At 41.0% G+C, this 24,515-nt stretch overlaps 1 protein-coding gene across 1 annotated transcript in view; it reads left to right on the top strand.

Annotated features, from left to right (window-relative positions):
• Positions 1–24,515, top strand: part of ELP3 (elongator acetyltransferase complex subunit 3) — a 140,646-nt gene that overhangs the window by 33,230 nt on the left and 82,901 nt on the right. The window contains exons 8-9 of the mRNA XM_084624972.1: positions 16,654–16,815; positions 19,187–19,313. Of these exons, the coding sequence (XP_084481098.1) occupies positions 16,654–16,815; positions 19,187–19,313 (289 nt within the window). The remainder of the gene's footprint in view (positions 1–16,653; positions 16,816–19,186; positions 19,314–24,515) is intronic.

The following is a 24,515-nucleotide window of genomic DNA, read 5'->3' as shown; positions in this document are numbered from 1 at the left end:
CAGCACTAGCAGCTGCACTCTGAAGAATGTTGTCCGTTCTTCCTGCCGTGTCCTGCGTTGACACTGGTGTTGCTCCTCTCTGGTTGCATACTCTGCTCCGTCTGCCTTGTTACATAACTGCCACCCCTACCCCTTGCCCCATAAAAACAAAAGAACTAAAAACAGTCAAAGACTTCTGCTTGTGTGATGCATGTGCCTTTTTGCACTGCAGTATTTTATTTGTTTAGAGACTGAGTGAGGCAGTTGGGAAATTAATGGATTTCTGTTTGTTTTGTATCTCTGCCTGTATACACATGCAAGGAGCCAGCAGACGGCCATTTACTTGAAGTGTCCAGAAGCAAGGGCTGATAGTTATTGGGCAGATCAGTGTTTTTTCATGCTCTGGAGAGTAAGTTTCCATGGTGCAGGGAGTAATAAATATTCGTAATTTGAGAACTGAGCCAATCAGCACTCAGGTAAGGAGAAGCTATAAAATAGGAGAATGAGACCACCCAGGTGGGCTCAGTCAGTGGATGGCCCTGATGGGATACATGATGGTGTCTCTTGGAGTCAGAGGCTGGGTCCCAACGCCTCTGATGACTTAGCCAGTAGTGTCTTGCACTCAATAGCACAGATTCTAGGTCCCCCACAGGATCAGTGGCCTATTGTGCCATAGTTATAAAGCTTGCCTCAAAAGTTAGATGATTTTCTCCTGCTTCTTTCTTTATATAGAAGAAAAGCCTTGAACTTAAAGTTTTTGATAGGCTCAGGAATTCAGCATATTTATTTTTATTTAAATGTTTTAGAAATTATAGTAAGGCCTTAACCAATTTTGCATTAAATTCAGATTTTGTATTCAACAGGTTTATTTTTAAAAAGAAAAATGTAACATTTAAATAATAATTTTTTAAAAAAACATTTTTTTTGTCCTTCTCCCAACCTGCCCTTGGAGGGATATGAGCTCTCTTTATGTCATTATGAAAAATAAATTCTGTGTGGCCTAGTGGTAACAGCAGGGGATTATCTGTAATCCGCTACAAGTTTTGCTTTCAGGTAACAAAAAATAACTGAACTTTTTTTTTTTAAAGGCTTTCCTTTAGTAACAAATTTAAAAGTCTAATTAGTAGTGTAGTGATGAAGGGTTGTCAAAGAATATTTTGTCAGTTTTTGCTGCAGAGTGTAGGTGCCACAATTAATTAGGGCAGTGGTTCTCAAATTTTTTTTACTGGTGACCCCTTTCACATAGCAAGCCTTGAGTGCGACCCCCCTTATGAATTAAAAACACTTTTAAAAATATATTTAACACCATTATAAATGCTGGAGGCGAAGTGGGGTTGGGGTGGAGGTTGACAGCTTGTGACCCCTCCCCCATGTAATAAGCTCGCGACCCCGTGAGGTGTCCCGACCCCTAGTGGCTAGTGACAAAGGATATTTCATTGAGGGAGTGTGGCATTAATTTCATTTGCCCCTCTTGTGGCTAGGAGATAGTCCACACTATATTATTCTAGTAGCATACATGTAGATCACTTGCACCAGAATTTCCACCTTCTTTTCGTCTCTTTCCTTTTATTTGCAAAGAGTGGGAAGCTAATCTGACCTTTCTAGAGGCACAAGTAGCTTCTCCCTGTGCTCCAGAACGTCTAATGGTGCTCCTGTGGGTCTGAAAGCAGCATTTGCCATTACAGTCTGATTTCTTGCTTCCTAAGTGGCTGATTTTTAGTATTCATAGCATCCTTTTTTGCTAAGAACTCCTACCATTAGATTGGCTGCACACTAGTGTGCAGCCATATCTTTGTACTGCTCATCTTATTTGAAGAACCAATTTTAGTTGCTAAGGCATATTATTCAAAACATATGTAAGATGATCAAAGCAGGATTGATCATGAGTATTTGATGTTCGGATTTCAAAGTATTTTAATTCTGCCACTTTTTTTTCGACTCCGCAATTCAGCGACTCTGCAATTTAGAAGGATAATGACGACTGTTTTTCCTGCCACCCTCACCCTCCACAGTTTCATGCCTAGTATAGTCATGCAAGCAGATTGGCCACCCCTTCTTTCTATTTGTTTTATTATTTCTGAATATTTTACACATGGGAGGAAATACTACAGGTTTCTGCCAACATAAAGGAGACTACTAAAACTGAGATGGAATGAATATACTTAACAGCATGTACATACACCAGCACATATAGACTTGACATTATTTGAGATTTGCTAAGAGCACAGCAGAAAACAAATATTTCCTTGGACTCTTCTCAGGTGAGTAAGATGTTTAGTCTTCGCAGAAATGATAGGTGTGCTTGTCTTAGAAATATCTGTAAATACAGTTGAGCTGAGCTCTGCTTTTTTGCTGGTAGAAATGATGGCTTTCATGATCTTGAAATTATTGAAGCTGAAAAATTAATTTCAGGGTTTTTTAGATTTTTAGGAAATTACTTTTTCACACGCACAGAAGGTGATTTTCTCATTTTTGCTGCTCTAATGCTATGTCCATGTAATTTAGCAAGAACAGCAACTTCTCCAGTGACCGTACTGAAATGTTAATGTTAGGTTGGACCTGGGTGACCAACGGGGGTTGACAATGAGATGTGAAACTATGTTAATCTCCTAGTCAGTTTGAATATGACTGGGGTCCAACTTCTAGCTTTTCAGTTCAAACCCTGTCCCCCCATGCTGTGGTGGCAACTTTTGATTTCTTTCTGTTTTTTGGGCTAAAGTATTAAATAAACTGCTTGGCTCCAGTTCCTACAGACCATGTCTCCATGTCGTCAAAGCATTGTATTAGTTGGTATCGTAGTCTGCTTCTGCAGTGTGTGCAAGGATAAATATTTGAAACTATCGTGCCATAAATTTACATGACACTTGGTGAACAGGCCCCAATCCTGCATTGGGCAGAGCCCTGTCTCTGCATGGAGCTCAGTGCAGAAGTGGATGATCCCTTGTCCTGAAGTGCTTACATACGTCCTGAACTATCTTTCTCCCCAGCAGGGATTGCTTTCCAAGATGTGGTTAAAATGCTGCTGGGGTAGCTATACGTAGTTTGTGGTGCAGGTGCTTGTGCTCTGTTTACTGCATAGAGGGAAATTAGTGATGCTGAAAGGTGACCGATTTCTCCTTTTGGAATCAGTCACCTTTCAGCATCACTAATTTCCCTTTAAGGAAAAGTCATTTTCTAGCAAGATGGTGGTTCAGTGTGAGGGTCTGAAATGTCAGGTTTAATTTTTGAAACTTTATATAAGGCAATAAGCATTTTTCTATGACTGAGAATGCTGAACTGAGTGAAATAAATGTTGATGGCAGAGGTGGGACTGCTAGTGTAAACTGACCATGGTATTTTGATCACCATGTCATCTAACCATGTTCAAAGCAGGTTCAGACAACACAGTGGTTAATACATCAGTAGCTAGTGCCACACTGTCTACATTAGAGCTACCATCAGTAAAAAATTATTGAGCTGTGCAATGGGACTAGCAACTCCTGTGCTCTGTTGCAACAAGTTTGAGTATATGCAGGAAGTGTTAGGCAAGAGTAGAGTAGCTTTGTGTATTGCAACACCTTTGTGAGGGAGGTAATTGTTATCCCTCTTTTACAGATGGGTGACATGAGACAGGAGTCCTATTTACAGTGAAACAAGTTTAGCTTTACCTTTTAAAACATGGTTTGCCTAGCAACTTGTCTAAGGTTACAAGGAGAGTCAGTGACAGAGCTGGGAATAAAACCCAGGAGACTTAGTGCACAGGACCCTGCTATATGTGCCTATATTTTATATATATTTGAATAGAAAAATGGACCATTTCTGCCTGTTGTCAGAAGATTAAATTCTGTGCGATGGAACTTTGTGTAGATAACTTCCTCTGGTTTCTAACATCCAAACCATAGACTTTCCCTTGCAGTTTTGGATTATGGCTGCTTTTTATTATCTGCAGTTACAATTTTATTGGTACAATTGTATTTTTTCCTTGAAGCAACAATCAATCTGTTTTCCTTCCACTAGCTAAATGTTTTTTATGTGTGTCAGATGGAAAAGAGCTGATGCTATTTTGTAGGTAGGTGCAGAACCTCCAAAACAAATTTTTACTGGGTACAGTGCTTTTATGCAATAATGGTTTTTCTAAAACATTTTTAATCTTCAAAGCTCTTTTCAAGCATTAATCCTCACAGCACCCCTGTGAGGTAGGTGAGTATAATCCCTAATTTACAGCTGGGGAAACTGATATTAAGAAGTTCTTACTTGCTCAAGGCCACACAGTGAGTCAGTATCAGAGCTGGGATTTGAACTATGGTTTTCTGGCTCCTAGGCTTGTGCTTATAGACCACATCTAGTGAAGCCTTTCTTATGAATTCCACTAAGAATAGTTTTGCATTTCACTGAGATTTAATAAAGGATACTGCCAAGTCACTTTTCATAATTTTACAGAACATTTTTTCTTTCCTTCCTTTCTCTTGTTGTTCTGTATCTATAACCAGGTGCACGTTGACTATTCACTGATTAGCTTCAGTGTAATTATGGCTATGTCATATATTACCTATGTTTATGAACAGAGACCTTTTCTTTAACTGTCATTTTGCAAGGTCCTGGACCAAATCCTGCAGCAAAGGTATGAAGTCCTGGACAAACTTTGGTTACCTCGGCATGAAATTTTTATTTTAGTCTTTATTTCATTGCACACAGCAGTTTTATCCAGTTGCTTGTACTTTTCAGTATCATTGCTCTGATATCATTCACTGTTCATGGAATATAGTACCTTTTCAGTGCACTTGAATGGGCACTATTTGTCTAGAGAAATAGGCATATGATGAGACCTGTCTTATGGGGCCAGCAGCTATTGATCACATACCCAGAAGTGGCATTTAACTAAAGGTCAAACAAAATTGTACTGGAAACCATATGGGGTACTTTAAAATGGTTATTTGAAATATGGGGTTGCCTATAAGAAGCAGTCTCTAATGCAGGTTTTGTAGTCTACTGTGTGGCAGAGATGCCAGAAACGGGGAGGAATACAAACCAAATGTTGCGTTCAGTGCCATATTATGTTTGTTCTTCTTTTTGATGCACAATATAGGTTAAGTCCTCCCACTAGCAACATGCTAAATAGAATTGGTATTTTAAAGCTGAGAGAGAGACCTCAGATACACAGCCTGTTTAGGCTAAATGAGCAAATGGACAAAAAGCCAAGTATTCCTACTATTGAGAGACTGACTACCTTTCTGAGAGTCCATAGCTAAAAAATAAAAAAAAAGTGGCACCCGTCCTGCTTGCTTGTCATTGCCCTGTGTAAACTGGGCTTTGGTTTTGAAAATAGTTTGAATACTGATTGTTACAGAACTGCCTGCTGATAGCTACTTCCTTATTAAAAAGTGATGTATCTGATGCTGCTGGTATGGGAGGGTGATCAAGAGGTCATGAACCATTTCCCCATCATTTAGTAGGAGGAAAGCTGTTGTTTAGTGCAGGGAGTTCTCTTACACTTTTTGGTAGTGTCCCCCACATCTTCAGAGTGTCTTGTAGACCTATCTTGCTTCTCATTCATTGTCACCTGGATCACCTCTATGTACAACTATTCAACAACCCTGAGGCCACTACAGCAATTCCTTAGTGGGGAAAATATTTGACTATTTAATTGTTCCACTGGTGGCTCCTTTTTCTTATCTTCCTCCTTGTTTTCAGCTGCTTTTACAGGCAACCAAGTCCTTCTTTGCAATGAAGAGCCTGGACATCTGCAGAAACATTTGGGGAAGCAATGAGGTGGACCACCACCAAGAGTTCCACATTTTGACAGTGGTTAGTCTAGTGGGTTGATCATGGGCCAAGGAATCAGGCATTATATAAGAACTAAGTATTTGTTCTGATTAATACAATAATAACTTATGTAACATCTAAAATGTGTTATGTATTAGTGGCCAAGCTCTTTTGAATTCTGATGCATTGGAATTGTCTGTTGCTCCACCTTATCACCTTTTGTGTTGGAGTAATGGTAGGTGCTTGGTTAAAATCTTAAAATAAATTAATACACAGTGGAAATAAGAATCCCTAAATATCTTCCGTCATGTGACAAATTAAATAATCTCTTCTGACTGTTTGAATGACAGCTGTGGCTCAGCTTCTCAAGAAAACTTTCATATGTTGCTGGAGTCTTTAAGCTCTAGGTTCTCAGTTCAATTGGGTAGTAACTTAGGATCTGTGGACCTATCCATTTACAGAAGGGAAAATTTTCAGTTAAGCAACCACAAATTCTCCTAGTGGCTGTCTGAAGGCACTTAAGTGACTAATATATTCAGCTTGCTGTCGATGAGTGTCAGTTTAACAGGAAATACCAGAATTGGTGCTAGTTGACTTGCTTGATGACACCAGCAGAGAGGGCAAGGACCGAATGGGCCATGGTGAGCAAACTCTCCTCTTGTGCCCATGCCAGGTCAGGTTGAGGAACGCTATGTGTGTGCCGTGAATACCTGAAGGATTTCAGTTTCCAGAGCTGGCACCTCACCAGTACAGATTCATGAACATCAGAAAATTTGGGATGGTGGAGGAGGAGATAAGAATCTGCTTCCCATCCCAATATCTTGGCTGATAAAAGGTTATTCTTTTCTGATCTTCTAGTCTTTGGCAAAGGTGCATATAAAAGTTGTGGCAGTCTAGCTCCTGCCACAGCTGTACATATATGTTTTGTTTGAAAAGTTTCACTCTATCTGTAAACTCATTCACACTTGGGTTCTTTTTATTGCAGTTCACCTTGAATTTGTATTGAAAAACCTGTGTTTAGACATTGGTGTTGCCTTCATCTTGAAGATGAATGGTGAGGTTTAAGTATGTTTGTTATCCCAGGGAATCCTCCAGGGTTTTCTTTTAGGAGTCTTCCCATGCCAAGAAGATTTGTATATTGCACCCTTCAGAGCACACATGCTTCCAGAGCTGGAGCTCTTAAGAAGCTGATTTGGAGATCTAAGACAATGACTACAGATTTTTGACATGATTATGATTGTAGAGTTCATGCATGCCTTAGTTCTGTGCTGTTGGACATTTATGCACTTCCCCATGTCTAACCCCTGTCCAGTCTCTCACATACTGCAGGTGTTCTGTAACAATGCTAGCGTCCCCCTGTGACTGGGAGGGTGTCCCCCCTATAAGGTTATGATGTTGCTTTGTGAAGGTTGAGAGCAGAGTTGAAAACTGTGTGAAACTTTAATCCCCTAAATTATCATAGTTACCTCTTTGTTGGTACTCAAGCCAAACATTTACATGGACCATGGATTGAATTATTTTTGTATGGCTCAAGGCTGAGGTACATGGACAGAATGGGATAGGGGAGGCTTGCAGTGCTGCTGTCCATGGACTTTTTCTGTGGATAAAGGACTTTTAGAGATGTCAGTCTGGTTCCATTCATCACTAAAGAAATTGAGAAGGGAATTAAAAAGTTAAGAATTCCAGCTGTTAAAATTGATATTCTTTTACACACAGATTATGTCTTGGGTCTCCACCAAATTGTACTGAACTATGGTGCATCTGTCATTGGGAATGGGTTTGTGACTGACCTTATGTGGTGGCATTCCAGAAGAAGGATTGTTCTTGCGAATCTTTTAGCAAACAGTGTAAATAGTGTTACTTTATGAAAATTAGCCAAGTAATAGTTTAGTCTTAGTTAATAATTACCTTATTTTTAAAGTACTGTAGCTGTTCCATTATTGTAAAACTGATCCTTGAGAAACTGGTGCTGATGTGAAACAGAATCCTTTTTGACATATATTATTTCTGGAATCGATGACCAAAGAAGTCATGAAGTGCTATGTTACAAAGGCAGTTGTACTTCACAGTTTTAGCAGTAAGCGTTAAGGAGTCCATACTATGAACATTTTGCATTACCACAAATGTGACTTCCTAACTACGTGTTCTGTGAGTAAGATCTAATGCCTGTCACGTTCGCCAGCAGAAAACTGTAGATGTTGAGCTCATTATTGTTGTTGCTCAGATGCTGGAGTAATGATCTAGCAAGGCCATTAGAGTTTGAGAGAGACAGAAAATTTCAGTACTGGGGCTTGCTTAATTAAGGAATTTGCATGTTCATACATGATATTCAGTTTTTTCCTCAATACTTTGTGGATACTGGTAGTTTAAGTGCACCTTTTTTTGTAACGTCAAATGCATGGACACACAGGCTATGTCTACAGGGGGATAAAAGTTGCATGGCTGCAGCTGGCTTGGGTCAGCTGACCTGAGCTCGTGGGGCTGGGGCTGTGGGGCTAAAAATTGTTGAGCAGAGGCTTGGGCTGGAGCTCGAGCACTGGGACCCTCAACCCTCACAGGGTCCAGAGCTTAGGCTCCATACCAAGCTCGAACGGATACACAGAGATTTTTTTCAGCCTCGGAGCCTGCGTCCACTGACTCAGGCCAGCTGCTGTTTTTTTTTTTTTTTTAAATCCTCGTGTAAACATGCTTACTGGCATTTCTCTTGAGCCAGATTGGGCGTGGCAGGAACCATTTGAAAGTGGAATTGGGGAGCCTGTGAGGAAAAAGCCTAATAACTTGCAGAGGGTGAACTGTGGAAATACCTATATCTTTGCGGCTTCTTCCAAAGTGCACTGCTTAGAGCTGAGTGCACAGGGAATAAACCAACGCTTTCCAGGACACCCTCAGAGGGGCTTACCTGGGATACTGGGCCCTCACAGTCTCCTGACATTGTTTACTTCTCTCTTAACTTGACTCTGGACTCATCCGCTCATGCCCCCCCCCCCGATTTGCATATTGCCCTTGGTGGTTGTTACTCCTTCCTTCCATCCCCTCTCCTAACATTGTCACTCCTCATTGCCCCTGTTACACTGCTCATCCTCCTTTCATAGAATCATAGAATATCAGGGTTGGAAGGGACCCCAGAAGATCATCTAGTCCAACCCCCTGCTCGAAGCAGGACCAATTCCCAGTTAAATCATCCCAGCCAGGGCTTTGTCAAGCCTGACCTTAAAAACCTCTAAGGAAGGAGATTCTACCACCTCCTTAGGTAACGCATTCCAGTGTTTCACCACCCTCTTAGTGAAAACGTTTTTCCTAATATCCAATCTAAACCTCCCCCACTGCAACTTGAGACCATTACTCCTCGTTCTGTCATCTGCTACCATTGAGAACAGTCTAGAGCCATCCTCTTTGGAACCCCCTTTCAGGTAGTTGAAAGCAGCTATCAAATCCCCCCTCATTCTTCTCTTCTGCAGGCTAAACAATCCCAGCTCCCTCAGCCTCTCCTCATAACTCATGTGTTCCAGACCCCTAATCATTTTTGTTGCCCTTCGCTGGACTCTCTCCAATTTATCCACATCCTTCTTGAAGTGTGGGGCCCAAAACTGGACACAGTACTCCAGATGAGGTCTCACCAATGTCGAATAGAGGGAAACGATCACGTCCCTCGATCTGCTCGCTATGCCCCTACTTATACATCCCAAAATGCCATTGGCCTTCTTGGCAACAAGGGCACACTGCTGACTCATATCCAGCTTCTCGTCCACTGTCACCCCTAGGTCCTTTTCCGCAGAACTGCTGCCTAGCCATTCGGTCCCTAGTCTGTAGCTGTGCATTGGGTTCTTCATCCTTATTGAACCCCATCAGATTTCTTTTGGCCCAATCCTCCAATTTGTCTAGGTCCCTCTGTATGCTATCCCTGCCCTCCAGTGTATCTACCACTCCTCCCAGTTTAGTATCATCCGCAAATTTGCTGAGAGGGCAATCCACACCATCCTCCAGATCATTTATGAAGATATTGAACAAAACCAGCCCCAGGACCGACCCTTGGGGCACTCCACTTGATACTGGCTGCCAACTAGACATGGAGCCATTGATCACTACCCGTTGAGCCCGAAAATCTAGCCAGCTTTCTACCCACCTTATAGTGCATTCATCCAGCCCATACTTCCTTAACTTGCTGACAAGAATACTGTGGGAGACCGTGTCAAAATCTTTGCTAAAGTCAAGAAACAATACATCCACTGCTTTCCCTTCATCCACAGAACCAGTAATCTCATCATAAAAGGCGATTAGATTAGTCAGGCATGACCTTCCCTTGGTGAATCCATGCTGGCTGTTCCTGATCACTTTCCTCTCATGCAAGTGCTTCAGGATTGATTCTTTGAGGACCTGTTCCATGATTTTTCCAGGGACTGAGGTGAGGCTGACTGGCCTGTAGTTCCCAGGATCCTCCTTCTTCCCTTTTTTAAAGATGGGCACTACATTAGCCTTTTTCCAGTCATCCGGGACTTCCCCGGTTCGCCACGAGTTTTCAAAGATAATGGCCAATGGCTCTGCAATCACAGTCACCAATTCCTTCAGCACTCTCGGATGCAACTCGTCCGGCCCCATGGACTTGTGCACGTCCAGCTTTTCTAAATAGTCCCTAACCACCTCTATCTCCACAGAGGGGTGGCCATCTCTTCCCCATTTTGTGATGCCCAGCGCATCCTTTCATCCTTCTCTGACCCTCAGTTCTCCTTCTCTCCACTCACTCCTCTTTTACTCACTTTTCCTTTTCCCCACTTGAAACCCAAATGTTCCAGCCAAAATCCCCTAAAACAAGGGCTTTTTTTAATCAATACAATTAAAATATATAAGCAAATGTGACACACAAAGCATGGAATTCGCCTGCTATGGGCCTGCACCTGCCTTGATTGCTTTGCTTGTACATTGTCTCCTTATCTTGTATCTTTTGTCATTTTAGCTTGTAAGTGTTCTAGGGGTGAGGGATAGCACAGTGGTTTGAACATTGACCTGCTAAACCCAGGGTTGTGAGTTCGATCCTTGAGGGTGCCATTTAGGGATCTGGGGATTGGTCCTGCTTTGAGCAGGGGGTTGGACTAGATGACCTCCTGAGGTCCCTTCCAACCCTGATATTCTATGATTCTGTGACGGGGCTGTCTTACTATAGTTGAACCTTGCTTTTTATAAACACCAATCTTGTTATAAACCATTTTCCCGATGAGGAAAAAAAGTTGTATAGTGAAAGTGATGACTAAGAACAAACCAACACCCTTTTGTGTTGCAATGCCTTTCATACACTGGAAATCACAGTGTTTTGAAAGACAAGAAGAAAGCGAGGCAGTGCACTATATTGCACTTACGTACCATACCTACTGTAATTTTGAGATGTTCAATTTTATGATCTTTTTGATTTTTATGGACTCAATCCCTTTTTAGTTAATAAAATAGGAGATGTGCATAACACAGAATGTGGAATTTCCCTCTGTGGTTCTTGCATCAAGTCCATAACTTTTGATTGACTAGAGCATATCTTTTAAAAAGTCACACATTTAGGAACAAAGAACGCTGGCCATGTTGATCGGGTGGAGGACTCTATCCTGGAAAAGGGCTGTGGGGTTCATGGTGGATAACCAACTGAACACCAGTTCATAGTGCAGTGCTGTGGCCAAAAGGGCTGTGATCCTTAGATGCATAAACAGGGGAATCTTGAGTAGGAGTAAAGAGGTTATTTTACTCCTGTATTTGGTACTGTTTATGCTGCTGGAATACTGTCTGGACACAATTCAAGAAGGATGCTGATAAATCTAAGGATTTGGAGAAGAGCCACGAAAATGATTAAAAGGTTCAAAAACATGTCCTGTAGTGGAAGACTCAAGGAACTCAGTCTATTTAATGACAGGTTTCAGAGTAGCAGCCGTGTTAGTCTGTATCCGCAAAAAGAAAAGGAGTACTTGTGGCACCTTAGAGACTAAATTGGTTAGTCCCTAAGGTGCCACAAGTATTCCTTTTCAATCTATTTAGGTTATCAAAGAAAGGTTAAATGGTGACTTGATCACAGTCTATAAGTACCTACATGAGGAACAGAAATCTGATAAGAAGACTCTTCAAACTAGCAGAGAAGGGTATAACACAATCCAATGGCTGGAAGTTGAAGCTAGACAAATTGACTGGAAGTAATGTGTAAATTTTTTAACGGTGAGAGTAATTAAACATTGGAACAATTTACCAATGGTCATGGTGGATTCACCGCCACTGGATAGCCTTAAATCTAAATTGGATGCTTTTTTAAAAGATATGTTCTGGTTCCATCAGGAATTAAGTCAGTGAAATCTTATGACCTGTATTAATATAGGAGGTCAGACTAGGTGATCACAGTGGTCATTACTGGCCTTCTCTATTAAGTTTTTCCAGTGGTCATCACTTAACCTCATTGTTACAAAATTGTGCCTTAGGAATTTGAAGTTCTCTAGTTTCAGCTTCCAGCCACTGGATCTTGTTCTGTCTTTGTCTGCTAAATTAGAATCCTTTGCTATCAAATTGTCTCCCTGCTTAGGTATTTATGGACCAAAGATCAGGTCACTTTTTAACCTTCTCTTGCATAAACTGAATAGGCTCCTAGAAGAATAAATAGAAGCCTTGATCATTAAACTCCTTACCACAGAGCATAAATCTGACCATCCTTTCTTTCTCATGGTTACTGGCTAGGTGAATGCTCTGATGCATTGACTGTACTTTGAAATAGAAATACTGCCAACTTGTTTTAATATTGACTAATTTAAAAAAATCTAGTATCTGACAGAGAACCATTAAGACAGTATGTCCTGATTTTTTTTTCAGTTCCTCACCTTTTCTTTTTAGAAGGGTTTCTGTGCTCCACAGTACATGGTTTTTGTTGGCGTCCCATGAAACCCTTTTCCACTTGGTTCTCAAAAACTCAGTTAGATTCCAGAATTCGTCACTCGGGGTACCTTTATTTGGCATACAGCAACACTATGGTCAAGCTGGCCAGGCTTGAACATGGGCTGGATGCAAGGTACATCACAAATCTAAAGTTACACAGCGAAACTTTTTTTCCTTATATACATGTTTACTAATCTCTTCATTCCTGACTATACGTTGCATCACATGCTTCGTGACTCGCTTATTTATGTCTCTGGAACCAGTCCCTGTACAGCAGTGGCTCTCAAACTTTTTTACTGGTGACCTCTTTCACATAGCAAGCCTCTGAATGCGACCCCCTCTTATGAATTAAAAACACTTTTTTTATATATATATTTAACACCATTATAAATGCTAGAGGCAAAGCGGGGTTTGGGGTGGAGGCTGACAGCTCACGACTCTCCATGTCATAACCTCATGACACCCTGAGGGGTCCCGACCCCCAGTTTGAGAACCCCTGCTATACAGCATGCTCTGTCCCTGTGCTGTTCATGTATAAACTGATCTCTACATTCCAGGTTTATTTTGTCCATTGTCCCTAGTACCAAGTATGCTGCTTATCTTAGCTAGACTGACTCCAGAATAATGCCTGTTACATGCTTATTTAAAACTTAGTCTTCCATTCATCTTCCCAGTCATGCTTACTGAGAATTGAGGTCTGTCTTATGTCAAGTTACTCATGTCAAGTTAGGCCTACGGTTTTATAAGAGTCTTTTCAGCAATGGAGACACAACACCAATTGCTGTCAAATGCATAAAATAAATTGAAAAATAATTAAAAGTTAACTGTTTTCCTTTTCTGCAACTCTAGGTGTTGCGGTTAACTCGTGGGTACAGAACTTCCAGTGAGAAGTGTAATTCTTCAAGTTATTGGTATCCTTTAGCAACACCTTCTGTACAGTAAAAGGGGTATATAAATCTAGCATGACTTTAAACCATGTTCACGTGGGTCAATTTCCATTCTTCTTGTAGATGTGTTTGGTTTCCATTACATTATAATCTTTTGTAGTTCTTAGTGTGACTCTGTCAACTTATTTTCTGTTTCTTGATGACTTCTGATGTGTCTGGCGTAATAGCTATGCATCAACTTATATTAATTTATCCTCCCATGATTGTCTGATGTTTTGTTGTTTTTCTGTGTATTTTGAAACTTAGTAGTCTTTTGTTTATGTTTGCAGGGTTGAAAAGATACTTCCCTCTACTCTTTATTTATGGCAGCTCACAATAGATTGGAGACATGGCAGACACTTCCATCTGCTGTAGAATTGACCATACCAGATTAGGCCAGTGTTCCATCAAGTCACTGTCATGCCTTTGACAGTAGCTTATACCTGATCTTTTTTTAAGGAAGACAAAGTAAAGCACAATACACCAGATCAGCCTGTAACATGATGCTTGGGATTTGATTACCTCTCTCTTGGCACATATAACTACAAATGTTATTGGCTGTAAAATTACCTAGCCCTTGATGCTCTGATGCTACTGTCCGTCAACCAGTGCTGTACTTTTCCAATGAAACAGTTCTAGGAAGTAGTTGATGAATCAAAGGTTTCAGAGTAACAGCCGTGTTAGTCTGTATTCGCAAAAAGAAAAGGAGTACTTGTGACACCTTAGAGACTAACCAATTTATTTGAGCATAAGCTTTCGTGATGAAGTGAGCTGTAGCTCATGAAAGCTTATGATGAATCAAAGGTAACTGTTAGTTTAAAGGGAGACAATGAGGTTGATTGAGGGGAGATCTCAGCTGCCCTTGTAAGTGGCTGTAAAGATGTCCATTTCCCTTTATAACTTTACAAGTTTTGTGACACTTTTTAATTAAATGTTAAGTTCAAAGTGAAATAGATTTATCCTTTTGCAAACAGGAGTGATGCTAAAATATCCTATTGTTCTCTTACTTTGTTTTAATTTCTCACCTTAATGGGAGGAGAAAAACCTCTTCTCTCTCTAGCATTCTTATTTTCCTTGCATCTGCATGTTTCAGGGAATAACGAGCAAGAGTTTTTACTAAAATTATTTGCAGTAGAATGCTGAGTGGCATATACTTCTGCCTTCTGTTTCTCCTTGCAAATTAACAAATAAAAACTGCAGTATCAATGAATGATTCTTGTTTTAAAATGGCCTGCTCAGTATGAGCATTGTTTTTGTTTTGTTTTTGTTTTTTTAATCTTCATAGAATAGTTACTTATATATACAAGAGACATTGTAGCCAGATGCTTGGCTGATCAGCATAATTCTATTGTAGAAATAGAAAGCTGCTAAACATAGAGCACAGGCAGTGACCAGTATTAGTCCTTTCCTTCCATGCATGTTGTTGTCACTGCCTTTCATTCCTTCTAGACATAACACATGTGCAGTCCCAGAGAGGTTTGTTGGGAAAAGTATGATTTTAGTCCTTCCAGTTGGCTATGAATTGGCAATGGCTGGCATTTGTAGCGTAAGATTCCAGCCAGTGAAAACTGACACTGACCAAGAAAATTCAGCTAATCCTTTTCCAGAAGAACGGTGATACTGTTCTGGGAGGGATCTTGGAAATTAGGGGAGGGGGAGCTAACCAGATGATTTGAAAGGTGTGTTGATATTCAAAATTCTGATGTAGGCATTGCCAGTTATGAATCCTGAAACTGCTGTATTAAACATCTCCCTGGTTTTAATCCCTGCGATTGCCCTCTTTGATACTATAATACCCATTTTATTTTTTTCTCACTATTTTAACTCAGCCACACTTTTATTTATAGCATATGAGGAGTTAAGCAAGACAGTTTCATTAGCTATCATGCTGCACTGGAATCATAACAGTATTTTTGTAACCACTGTAGTTAGGAGTCTTCTGGTGTTCGTTATATTCAGCAGTTATAACTTTGCTATGAATTTGCTTCAAGAGAGAAAAATAATTTTTGATTCCTTTCTGCTTCTCCCTTTTTATTTTTACACAATATTGAAGGTGGCTTATTCTTTAATATGCATATATGCCCTTTGATATGGGACCATTAGTTATTTGTAAACAAGGCCAAGATTTTTTTTCTTTTTAATTCTTACAAATCAGAATACATTTCACAGTGGGTTTTTAAGACAACATTTCCTAATGTCTGACAGTTTTTCTCTAAGTATCAATAGTAATGTTACTTTTTATTTTTATCCTGTGCCCCAAGCCACTGAATTAAGCTTTGCAGTAACTTAATATTATTCTCTTGTTGGAGGATTTTTGTAACACCATATGTCAGTGAGTCAGTGTTGTGCATCTAGTCCGTTAAAGAAAAAGAGTTGAAATGAGGCTCTCCTGAGCAATGTCAGATGTAAATGAAGCTCAGAGCATTACTCAGTTCCAGGAGGAGAGATGCTCTGTGGATTTTTGCATAGACTGCCTACAAGTATCTGGCCTTATCAAAACATACCAACTAAATCTGTTTTAAGTCATGTTCTTGCACTCTGCATTACTGCCTCTTGGAGCTCAACTGTGCTCCTTGGGAACAGGAAACAAGTGGATTATACAGAGCTTTAACTAAACTAAGATTTTGTAGAATTTAGAGAAACATGCACCTCAATTACCTGAAGAGAAGTATTAGCTGGGTATGTCAGACTGGCTGTTATGGTGTAAGGGCACCCCTAACTCAGCTCATCTTTTTATTTCCCATCTTGACTTTCCCTTCTTATATAGGCCCCGCTTTTCACTGCTGCTAGCACAAAAGGGCTTGATCAGTTCAGGGGATATCTTCCTCTTCCCAACAAGTATTGTTTGAAAGAAGCCTTGTGAACCAGGGATATTCCACTTTCTTTAATAATAAAAAATAAGTAAAACCTTTATTGTAGATGTATATAACTATGTATATTCACACTGTGACAGTGTTGGGTCCATTCTGATTGCCAGGCTATAGTGTGTTTCTCTTTTTCCTGGTTTTAGTTGAAGAGGAAATTGTAAAAAGTTGACACTTGGAAATCTTTGGACTATTTTGAACAGTCTGGGACTGTTTTGTGATCGTAACAAGGAGCTTGTTTTTGTTCACAGATACTCAGAAAGAAGCCTTACAAAGTGTGTTGGGATCACCATAGAGACCAGGCCTGATTACTGCTTGAAGCGACACCTGAGTGACATGTTGTCATACGGCTGCACAAGGTTGGAGATTGGAGTGCAAAGTGTCTATGAGGACGTGGCCAGAGATACCAACAGGTGAGAAGAATATTTCAGAGTAAAGCTCAATGTGACTGCTTATTGTTTGTCTTGTGGAGTACTCTATAAGGCACCTGGAAACAAATACTTCAGAGTGCCAGCCTAATTCTGGCACAATTTGATATTGATATTCCTGTTCCATAAGTATTTTATAGTGCTGGGTACCGTCTTTTATAGCTCTATAAATATATGCACGCTTGTAAGGTAAGTAGGATGTGTCCAAACAAACATCAGAGTCCTTGTCCTGAGAAATTTACAATTCAAAGACTCGAGTAGGTACATGGTACATTAAAATCTGTACAAAATAATCTAAAGAGGTACCATATATTCAGGAAGTATGGCATTAGGTCATGGTGGTCATTCCTGAAGGATTTTAAAGAAGAGACAGGGCACTTGGCACATATAGAGTGTGAGGCAGGTCAGGTATGTGTTTATAATCGACACTCATCGCAGTCTATTTTATAGCCAGAAATTAAACCTGTTGATTCTTGAATCAGGATCATTCTACATATACAGTACTTTCAGAGGCTGGGAAGTGTACAAGTAAGAACTTCTTGACAACTTCTTTGTGGCCCTGGATCAGTGACGACAAAATCACTGCCAAAGCACCTAGAATGCTACGGTTCATATTCTTTTAACCTGCTGGGGAGAAATGTGCTTCATACTGTTGCAGAACTGGGGATCCTGTTAACTTCAGAACACTTTTGTTTTTGGAGATTTATATAAAGCTTACCTTCACCCTTATCCTGCACACCAGTTATTTACCTAAGATCTTTAATAAACCAATGGCATAAGTAATTACAGAGGAATGGGAATATGGTTTGACTGGCTTAAAAAAACTACCTTTTACCAAACTTAGAGGTAATAATTGTGCAGTAATTGAAAATGTCAGACATTTTCTTGTGGAGACTTGACATTTGAGTCTGAAGCCAGTTTCCCTCCCAAAGATTAGTCTTATTATGGCTGATGCATGAAGGTCCAGAATTTCATTGCTACATGAGTACCAGATTCAGTGGCTGACCAGATGACCAAAGCTGTAATGTTCAAGAATAACTTTAGCCTATCGAGCAAACCAAGCAGTCAAATAAACTAAATAACTAACCCTTACACAGCACTTTTCAATCTTAGATGTCAGAGCTTTACAAAGATAAATAGCAATGTATTGTACTTTAAAAAAAAAAAAAAAAAAAGTAGCCATGTCACCTGATTCTTAGCTCAGGTACATTCATTAATGCTGATTTCTGCCACAGTCTTCAAGCGTATCAAGCCCACTTATCCCTGTTTTTCTACAGACTCTTTCACAGCTGTTGTGCCTACTCAGAGATGGATCTTTCAAAGTCAGTATCCCTGTTATCCACCTCTGATCGCTTTTTAGTTCCCATCCAGTTTTGTCCATCAGATGAAATGATTTTTTGCAGCATCTCTAAATTGCATGTCACTGCTGTTTTGAAAGTTTTCCAGTGAAACTGCAAATGGAGTTTCTGTTGCTAGCCCTGAAGAAGAGGAATGTAATAGGTAGCTGTTTCTTTTATACAGAAGGAACCTTTTTTTTAAGATTAACTTTTTAAAGCTTTTGGCACTTTTGAAGATGCTTGCAATATGCCTAAAAGGTTCTGTGCTCTATTGTAGTCCACTCATGCAGACATCTCCTCCCCCCACAACTTCCATGTTTTAAAATATCCCTTCAGCTCTCCAAAACAATGAATTGAAGTCTAATTTTTGAGCTGATTGATGGTCATGCTAGTCTCTCCTAAGGTGTGGTTCTGGTTTACTTTCATTCTTCTTTTAGCATGTAGGGGTGAATTTTTGTTTTAAATGTTCATATTTTGCTTGTAGTTAAATGTCAGATTACAACCAATTAGGCTAAATGTTTGGAAATTACTTTTCCATTGTGTAGTGTGAGTCATTAGTGGGGCTGTTTGAGTGTTTCCAATTGCCGCAAGGCAGAAGAATATTCACAGATAAGTCCAGGCATCAAGTAGTTGAGTTATTGATGCAGCTCAGATCCCTCCTCTAATAAGGAAACGAAATGACTCTCTTTTGCCTCCCCGCAACCTACTCAAAGTGCCATATAATTTCGCCATAGAACAGATTTATAAAAACATCACAACATTTTACTAATAAAGTAGAACCACAGTCATAAAACCAGACACAAAAATATAAATGAGGGGAATCTTATGTAGTGGAGGGAAAAGAAAAGGCCCTAAATATAAGGGGAACAGTTGTTTGGTGATAGGGGTGCATTGATGGGGGGTGGTGGTTGTGAGGGTGGGAGCTAAGATGGATATCTAGATGGAGTGAGTGCCACACCGGAAGGATTGCAATTTGTGAAGTTGTGTAGGTTTTTTTAACCAGTTTTTCTTCTTTCCAGGGGACACACAGTGAAGGCTGTGTGTGAGTCATTTCACGTAGCCAAGGATGCAGGGTTTAAAGTGGTGGCACACATGATGCCTGATTTGCCGAACATGGGGCTTGAAAGAGATATTGACCAGTTTGTTGTAAGTATGGCTTAAAATAACCATGCTTTTGTTTTGCCTTAGTGGATCTAACACTCCTGTTTTGTGGCTTTGCTAGTGGTTATCTTACAGGCCAGACTTTCTTCTTTAGGACATGTACTTTAAAATTCAGGTGAAGAGGAAGGATGAGGAAGATTTGTTGAACTACTTCATCCAGAAAATGTTATCCCTTCCTTGTGAAAGACTGAATCAGTAAGGTCTCTGTGGAAGGTGAAACACAATGTTGCCTTTCTGACATTCATTAAGGCTTTTACTTTTTTGCAAGGTGGCTTGCTTTCTTTGGATTTAAAATTGTATACATATTGGAAGCAAAAGCATCTTGTCTAGAAAGCAGTTACACAGTAGTATGTGTGTACAGAGCATATAGGGTTTCTTCTTCGCCCCAGTGCTATTCAGTGTCTTCATCAAAGATTTGAAAGAAAATATAAAATCATTGCTGGTAAAGTTAGCAGATAACACAAAAATTGGCAGAGTAGTAAATAATGTTGGAAACAGCAATCTGAATCACATGGAAAACTGGAAAAAGAAAAGGAGTACTTGTGGCACCTTAGAGACTAACCAATTATTTGAGCATAAGCTTTCGTGGGCTACAGCTCACTTCATCGGATGCATACTGTGGAAAGTGTAGAAGATCTTTTTATATACACACAAAGCATGAAAAAATACCTCCTCCCACCACACTCTCCTGCTGGTAATAGCTTATCTGAAGTGATCACTCTCCTTACAATGTGTATGATAATCAAGTTGGGCCATTTCCAGCACAAATCCAGGTTTTCTCACCCCCCCTGCCCCCCCGGGCCTAATAACATCAGCCACACTATCAGAGGCTCGTTCACCTGCACATCCACCAATGTGATATATGCCATCATGTGCCAGCAATGCCCCTCTGCCATGTACATTGGTCAAACTGGACAGTCTCTATGTAAAAGAATAAATGGACACAAATCAGATGTCAAGAATTATAACATCCATAAACCAGTCGGAGAACACTTCAGTCTTTCTGGTCACACAATTACAGACATGAAAGTTGCTATATTACAACAAAAAAACTTCAAATCCAGACTCCAGCGAGAGACTGTTGAATTGGAATTCATTTGCAAATTGGATACAATTAATTTAGGCTTGAATAGAGACTGGGAGTGGCTAAGTCATTATGCAAGGTAACCTATTTCCCCTGTTTCCACAGTATGCATCCGATGAAGTGAGCTGTAGCTCACGAAAGCTTATGCTCAAATAAATTGGTTAGTCTCTAAGGTGCCACAAGTACTCCTTTTCTTTTTGCGAATACAGACTAACACTGCTGTTACTCTGAAACCTATGGAAAACTGGGCTTACTTGAACAACATATGTTTTAATACAGCCAAATGCAAAGTCATACATATAGGCACAAAGAATATTAGGTCACACTTATAGGATGGGGTGAACTGGATTTTTGGAAAGCCGTGACTCAGAATAATGACTCTGTGGTCATGGTGCATAACCAACTGAGCATGAGCTCACAGTGTGGTGTCCTGGCTAAGAAAACAAATATATTGGATGCATAAACAGCAGAACATTGAGTACAAGTATGGAGGAACTGCTACCACTGTTCCTGGAAGACTGTGTCCAGCTGTAATGTCAACATTTCAAAAAGGATGTTGATGAATTGGAAAGCGTTCAGAAAAGAGCTACAAGAATGATTCTGACATCTGGAAAACCTGCCTTCCAGTGGGAGACTAAAGAAAATCAGTCAATTCAGTTTATCCAAGAGAAGATTGAGGTGATTTGATCAGTCTATAAGTGCATGGGAGGAGAATTCTGCTAGTAGAGGGCTTTTTAATTTAGCAGACAGGCATAATAAGAGCCAGTAAAATAAATGAATTCAGGCTTAAAAGATGTGCAGGTTTTAAAAAGAGAAAGTACATTGGTGCAACTTACTTAGGTATGTGATAGATTCTTCATCACTTGAATTCTATAAATCAAGAATGGATGTCTCTTTCTGAAAGAGAGCCTCTAGCTCAACCACAATATATGGATTGGATACAGGAATCATTGGGTGAAATTCTATGGTTTTTTTTTTATGCAGGAGGTCAGCAGAGATGAGCGTTCTGGTCCAAGGTGGGAGGAGGGAGATTTTATTCTCTCTTCCAGTGCCTCTCTTCTTGGTGGTACAGGTGGCTATGGAGGGGTCCAAGCAGCAACACCCTGAGGCTACCCCTTCTGATAAGGGAAACAAGCAGCACAACCTTCCAGGGAGAAAGTTTTTTCTTCCTTTTCCTTCCATTTCCACTTCCGTCCATTTCAGGAACTCTGGTTCTCGAACTGTCAGGCCCTCCTGGCCAAATATGCTAAATTTATGGATTTTAGAGACAAACTTCCTGCTGAGGATAACACCTTCTTCCAGGCTTTAGTTGATGAGGGCAGATTGATGGCCAAAACTTCCCTCCATGTTATGGTGGATGCGGTAGATACTGTATTGAAGGGGGATGGCTATAGTCAGTGTTATGAGGAGAGACTCTTGGTTTTAATCATCAGGTTTCCCATGAGAGATGCAGATTACCAATTAAGATCTGCCTTTTGACACAATCAATTTCACAAGACCACGGATGAGTCTCTCCGTTCCTTCAAGGACTCAAGGAAAACGTTACGCTCACTTGGTATCTATACACTTGCCCCCAAGAGAAAACAATACAGATTGGGTATAAGGTGAGACCACCTCCTCAGCCATTCTATCACCAAAGTCCTCAGGATCCACCATGTAAGAGACAGGATTTATAGATCCAGGAACCCAGCCTCTACATCATCTCCTGCCACTTTGTACTCTGACCCCCATGCAAAGAGTTTTTTAATGAGACTGTCGAGACCTGCATTTCTTTATTGATGCCTTTTCATTCCCCTCCTCAGATATTTGGAGGCTGCCGTACTCAATTTTCCAAAAACTGGAGGGCCCTAACAACCGACATATGGGTACCAGAAGTTATTCACAGAGGGTATTTCATCCAGTTTCTGGCAAAACTCCTATCCACAGAACCCCTTCCTGGTTCCTTTTTAGGGACCACTCTCACAAGGACATTCTACACCAGGAGGTGGACTCTCATCTTTTCAGGGGAGCCATAGAAAAGGATCTACCTCAACATCAACGGAAGGGATTCTATTCCCCTTACTTCCTGATCCGCAAGAAGAATGCAGGGTGGAAGCCAGTTCTCGACCTATGACAACTGAATTGTTAATCCAAACGCTAGAATGCTGCATGATTTCCTCTGCATCAGTCATTTCCTTCTTACAGGAGGGCACAGGGTTCACGGCTCTTGACATGAGAGTCACGCTTTCCCGTAGTCATTCACCCAGCCCACAGGATGATCTGTAAGTTTCATAGAATCATAGAATATCAGGGTTGGAAGGGACCTCAGGAGGTCATCTAGTCCAACCCCCTGCTCAAAAGCAGGACCCATACCCAATTAAATCATCCCAGCCAGGGCTTTGTCAAGCCTGACCTTAAAAACTTCTAGGGAAGGAGATTCCACCACCTCCCTAGGCAACGCATTCCAGTGTTTCACCACCCTCCTAGTGAAAAAGTTTTTCCTAATATCCACCTGAACCTCCCCCACTGCAACTTGAGACCATTACTCCTTGTCCTGTCCTCTTTCACCACTGAGAATAGTCTAGAACCATCCTCTCTGGAACTACCTCTCAGGTAGTTGAAAGCAGCTATCAAATCCCCCCTCATTCTTCTCTTCTGCAGACTAAACAATCCCAGTTCCCTCAGCCTCTCCTCATAACTCATGTGTTCCAGTCCCCTAATCATTTTTGTTGCCCTTCGCTGGATTTATCCAATTTATCCACATCCTTCTTGTAGTGTGGGGCCCAAAACTGGACACAGTACTCCAGATGAGGCCTCACCAATGTCGAATAGAGGGGGACGATCACGTCCCTCGATCTGCTCGCTATGCCCCTACTTATACATCCCAAAATGCCATTGGCCTTCTTGGCAACAAGGGCACACTGCTGACTCATATCCAGCTTCTCGTCCACTGTCACCCCTAGGTCCTTTTCCGCAGAACTGCTGCCTAGCCATTCGGTCCCTAGTCTGTAGCTGTGCATTGGGTTCTTCCGTCCTAAGTGCAGAACCCTGCACTTATCCTTATTGAACCCCATCAGATTTCTTTTGGCCCAGTCCTCCAATTTGTCTAGGTCCCTCTGTATGCTATCCCTGCCCTCCAGTGTATCTACCACTCCTCCCAGTTTAGTATCATCCGCAAATTTGCTGAGAGGGCAATCCACACCATCCTCCAGATCATTTATGAAGATATTGAACAAAACCGGCCCCAGGACCGACCCCTGGAGCACTCCACTTGACACCGGCTGCCAACTAGACACGGAGCCATTGATCACTACCCGTTGAGCCCGACAATCTAGCCAACTTTCTACCCACCTTATAGTGCATTCATCCAGCCCATACTTCCTTAACTTGCTGACAAGAATACTGTCCTTTGATCAAAACCATTACCAATTCAGAGTCCTTCCTTTTGGATTGACCACAGCATCTAGGGTCTTTACAAAGATTTTTTCTTTTTCAGTGGTGGCAGTTTGGATGAAAAGAGGGATTGACAGTTTTCTCATACCTCAACTATTGGCTCCTGACAAGCAACTCCTATGAAGAAGTCCAGTAGGCAACCTGTGTTTTGTTCAGGTTTCTGCCTCCCCTGGCTGCCTGCATCAACCACAAAAAATCCATGCTGACCCCCACAAGGTACACACTCACAGAGGCAACATTGGATTTGATCACAGCAACAGCATATTTGTCTCTTGAGATTTCAGGCCATTAGTTCTCTCATGTACCAAGTCCGTATCAGACCCTGGACATCGATCAGAACTTGTTTTGCCCTTGTTCGCACATGGCCCCATGCGCACACGTGACGCCATTTGCCATTATTGTCTACAGCCTGGCTTCTCTACATCTACTCATCAGAGAAGGGCAGCAGGGTGACAGTTTCGGTCAAAGTTTTGGACTCTCGTCTGGTGGATGAAACCGGAGATGATTCAGGTGGGGTTCCCTTGCCTCACGCTGACTCCCAAGGCAACCATCATTACTGATACCTTTGTGATGCGGACATACTAGCTCAAATCAAAGCCATACGCCAATTCACTTGTGTGAATATATCAACGAGATATTGAGTGGGCTTGGAGGCATAGGACTATTGACTT

This window comes from Lepidochelys olivacea (genome assembly GCF_965140295.1).
Source record: "Lepidochelys olivacea isolate rLepOli2 genome assembly, chromosome: 3".
Classification (NCBI taxonomy): domain Eukaryota; kingdom Metazoa; phylum Chordata; order Testudines; family Cheloniidae; genus Lepidochelys; species Lepidochelys olivacea.
The sequence above is the reverse complement of the archived record's forward strand: the minus strand, read 5'-3'. Positions and strand labels throughout refer to the sequence as shown.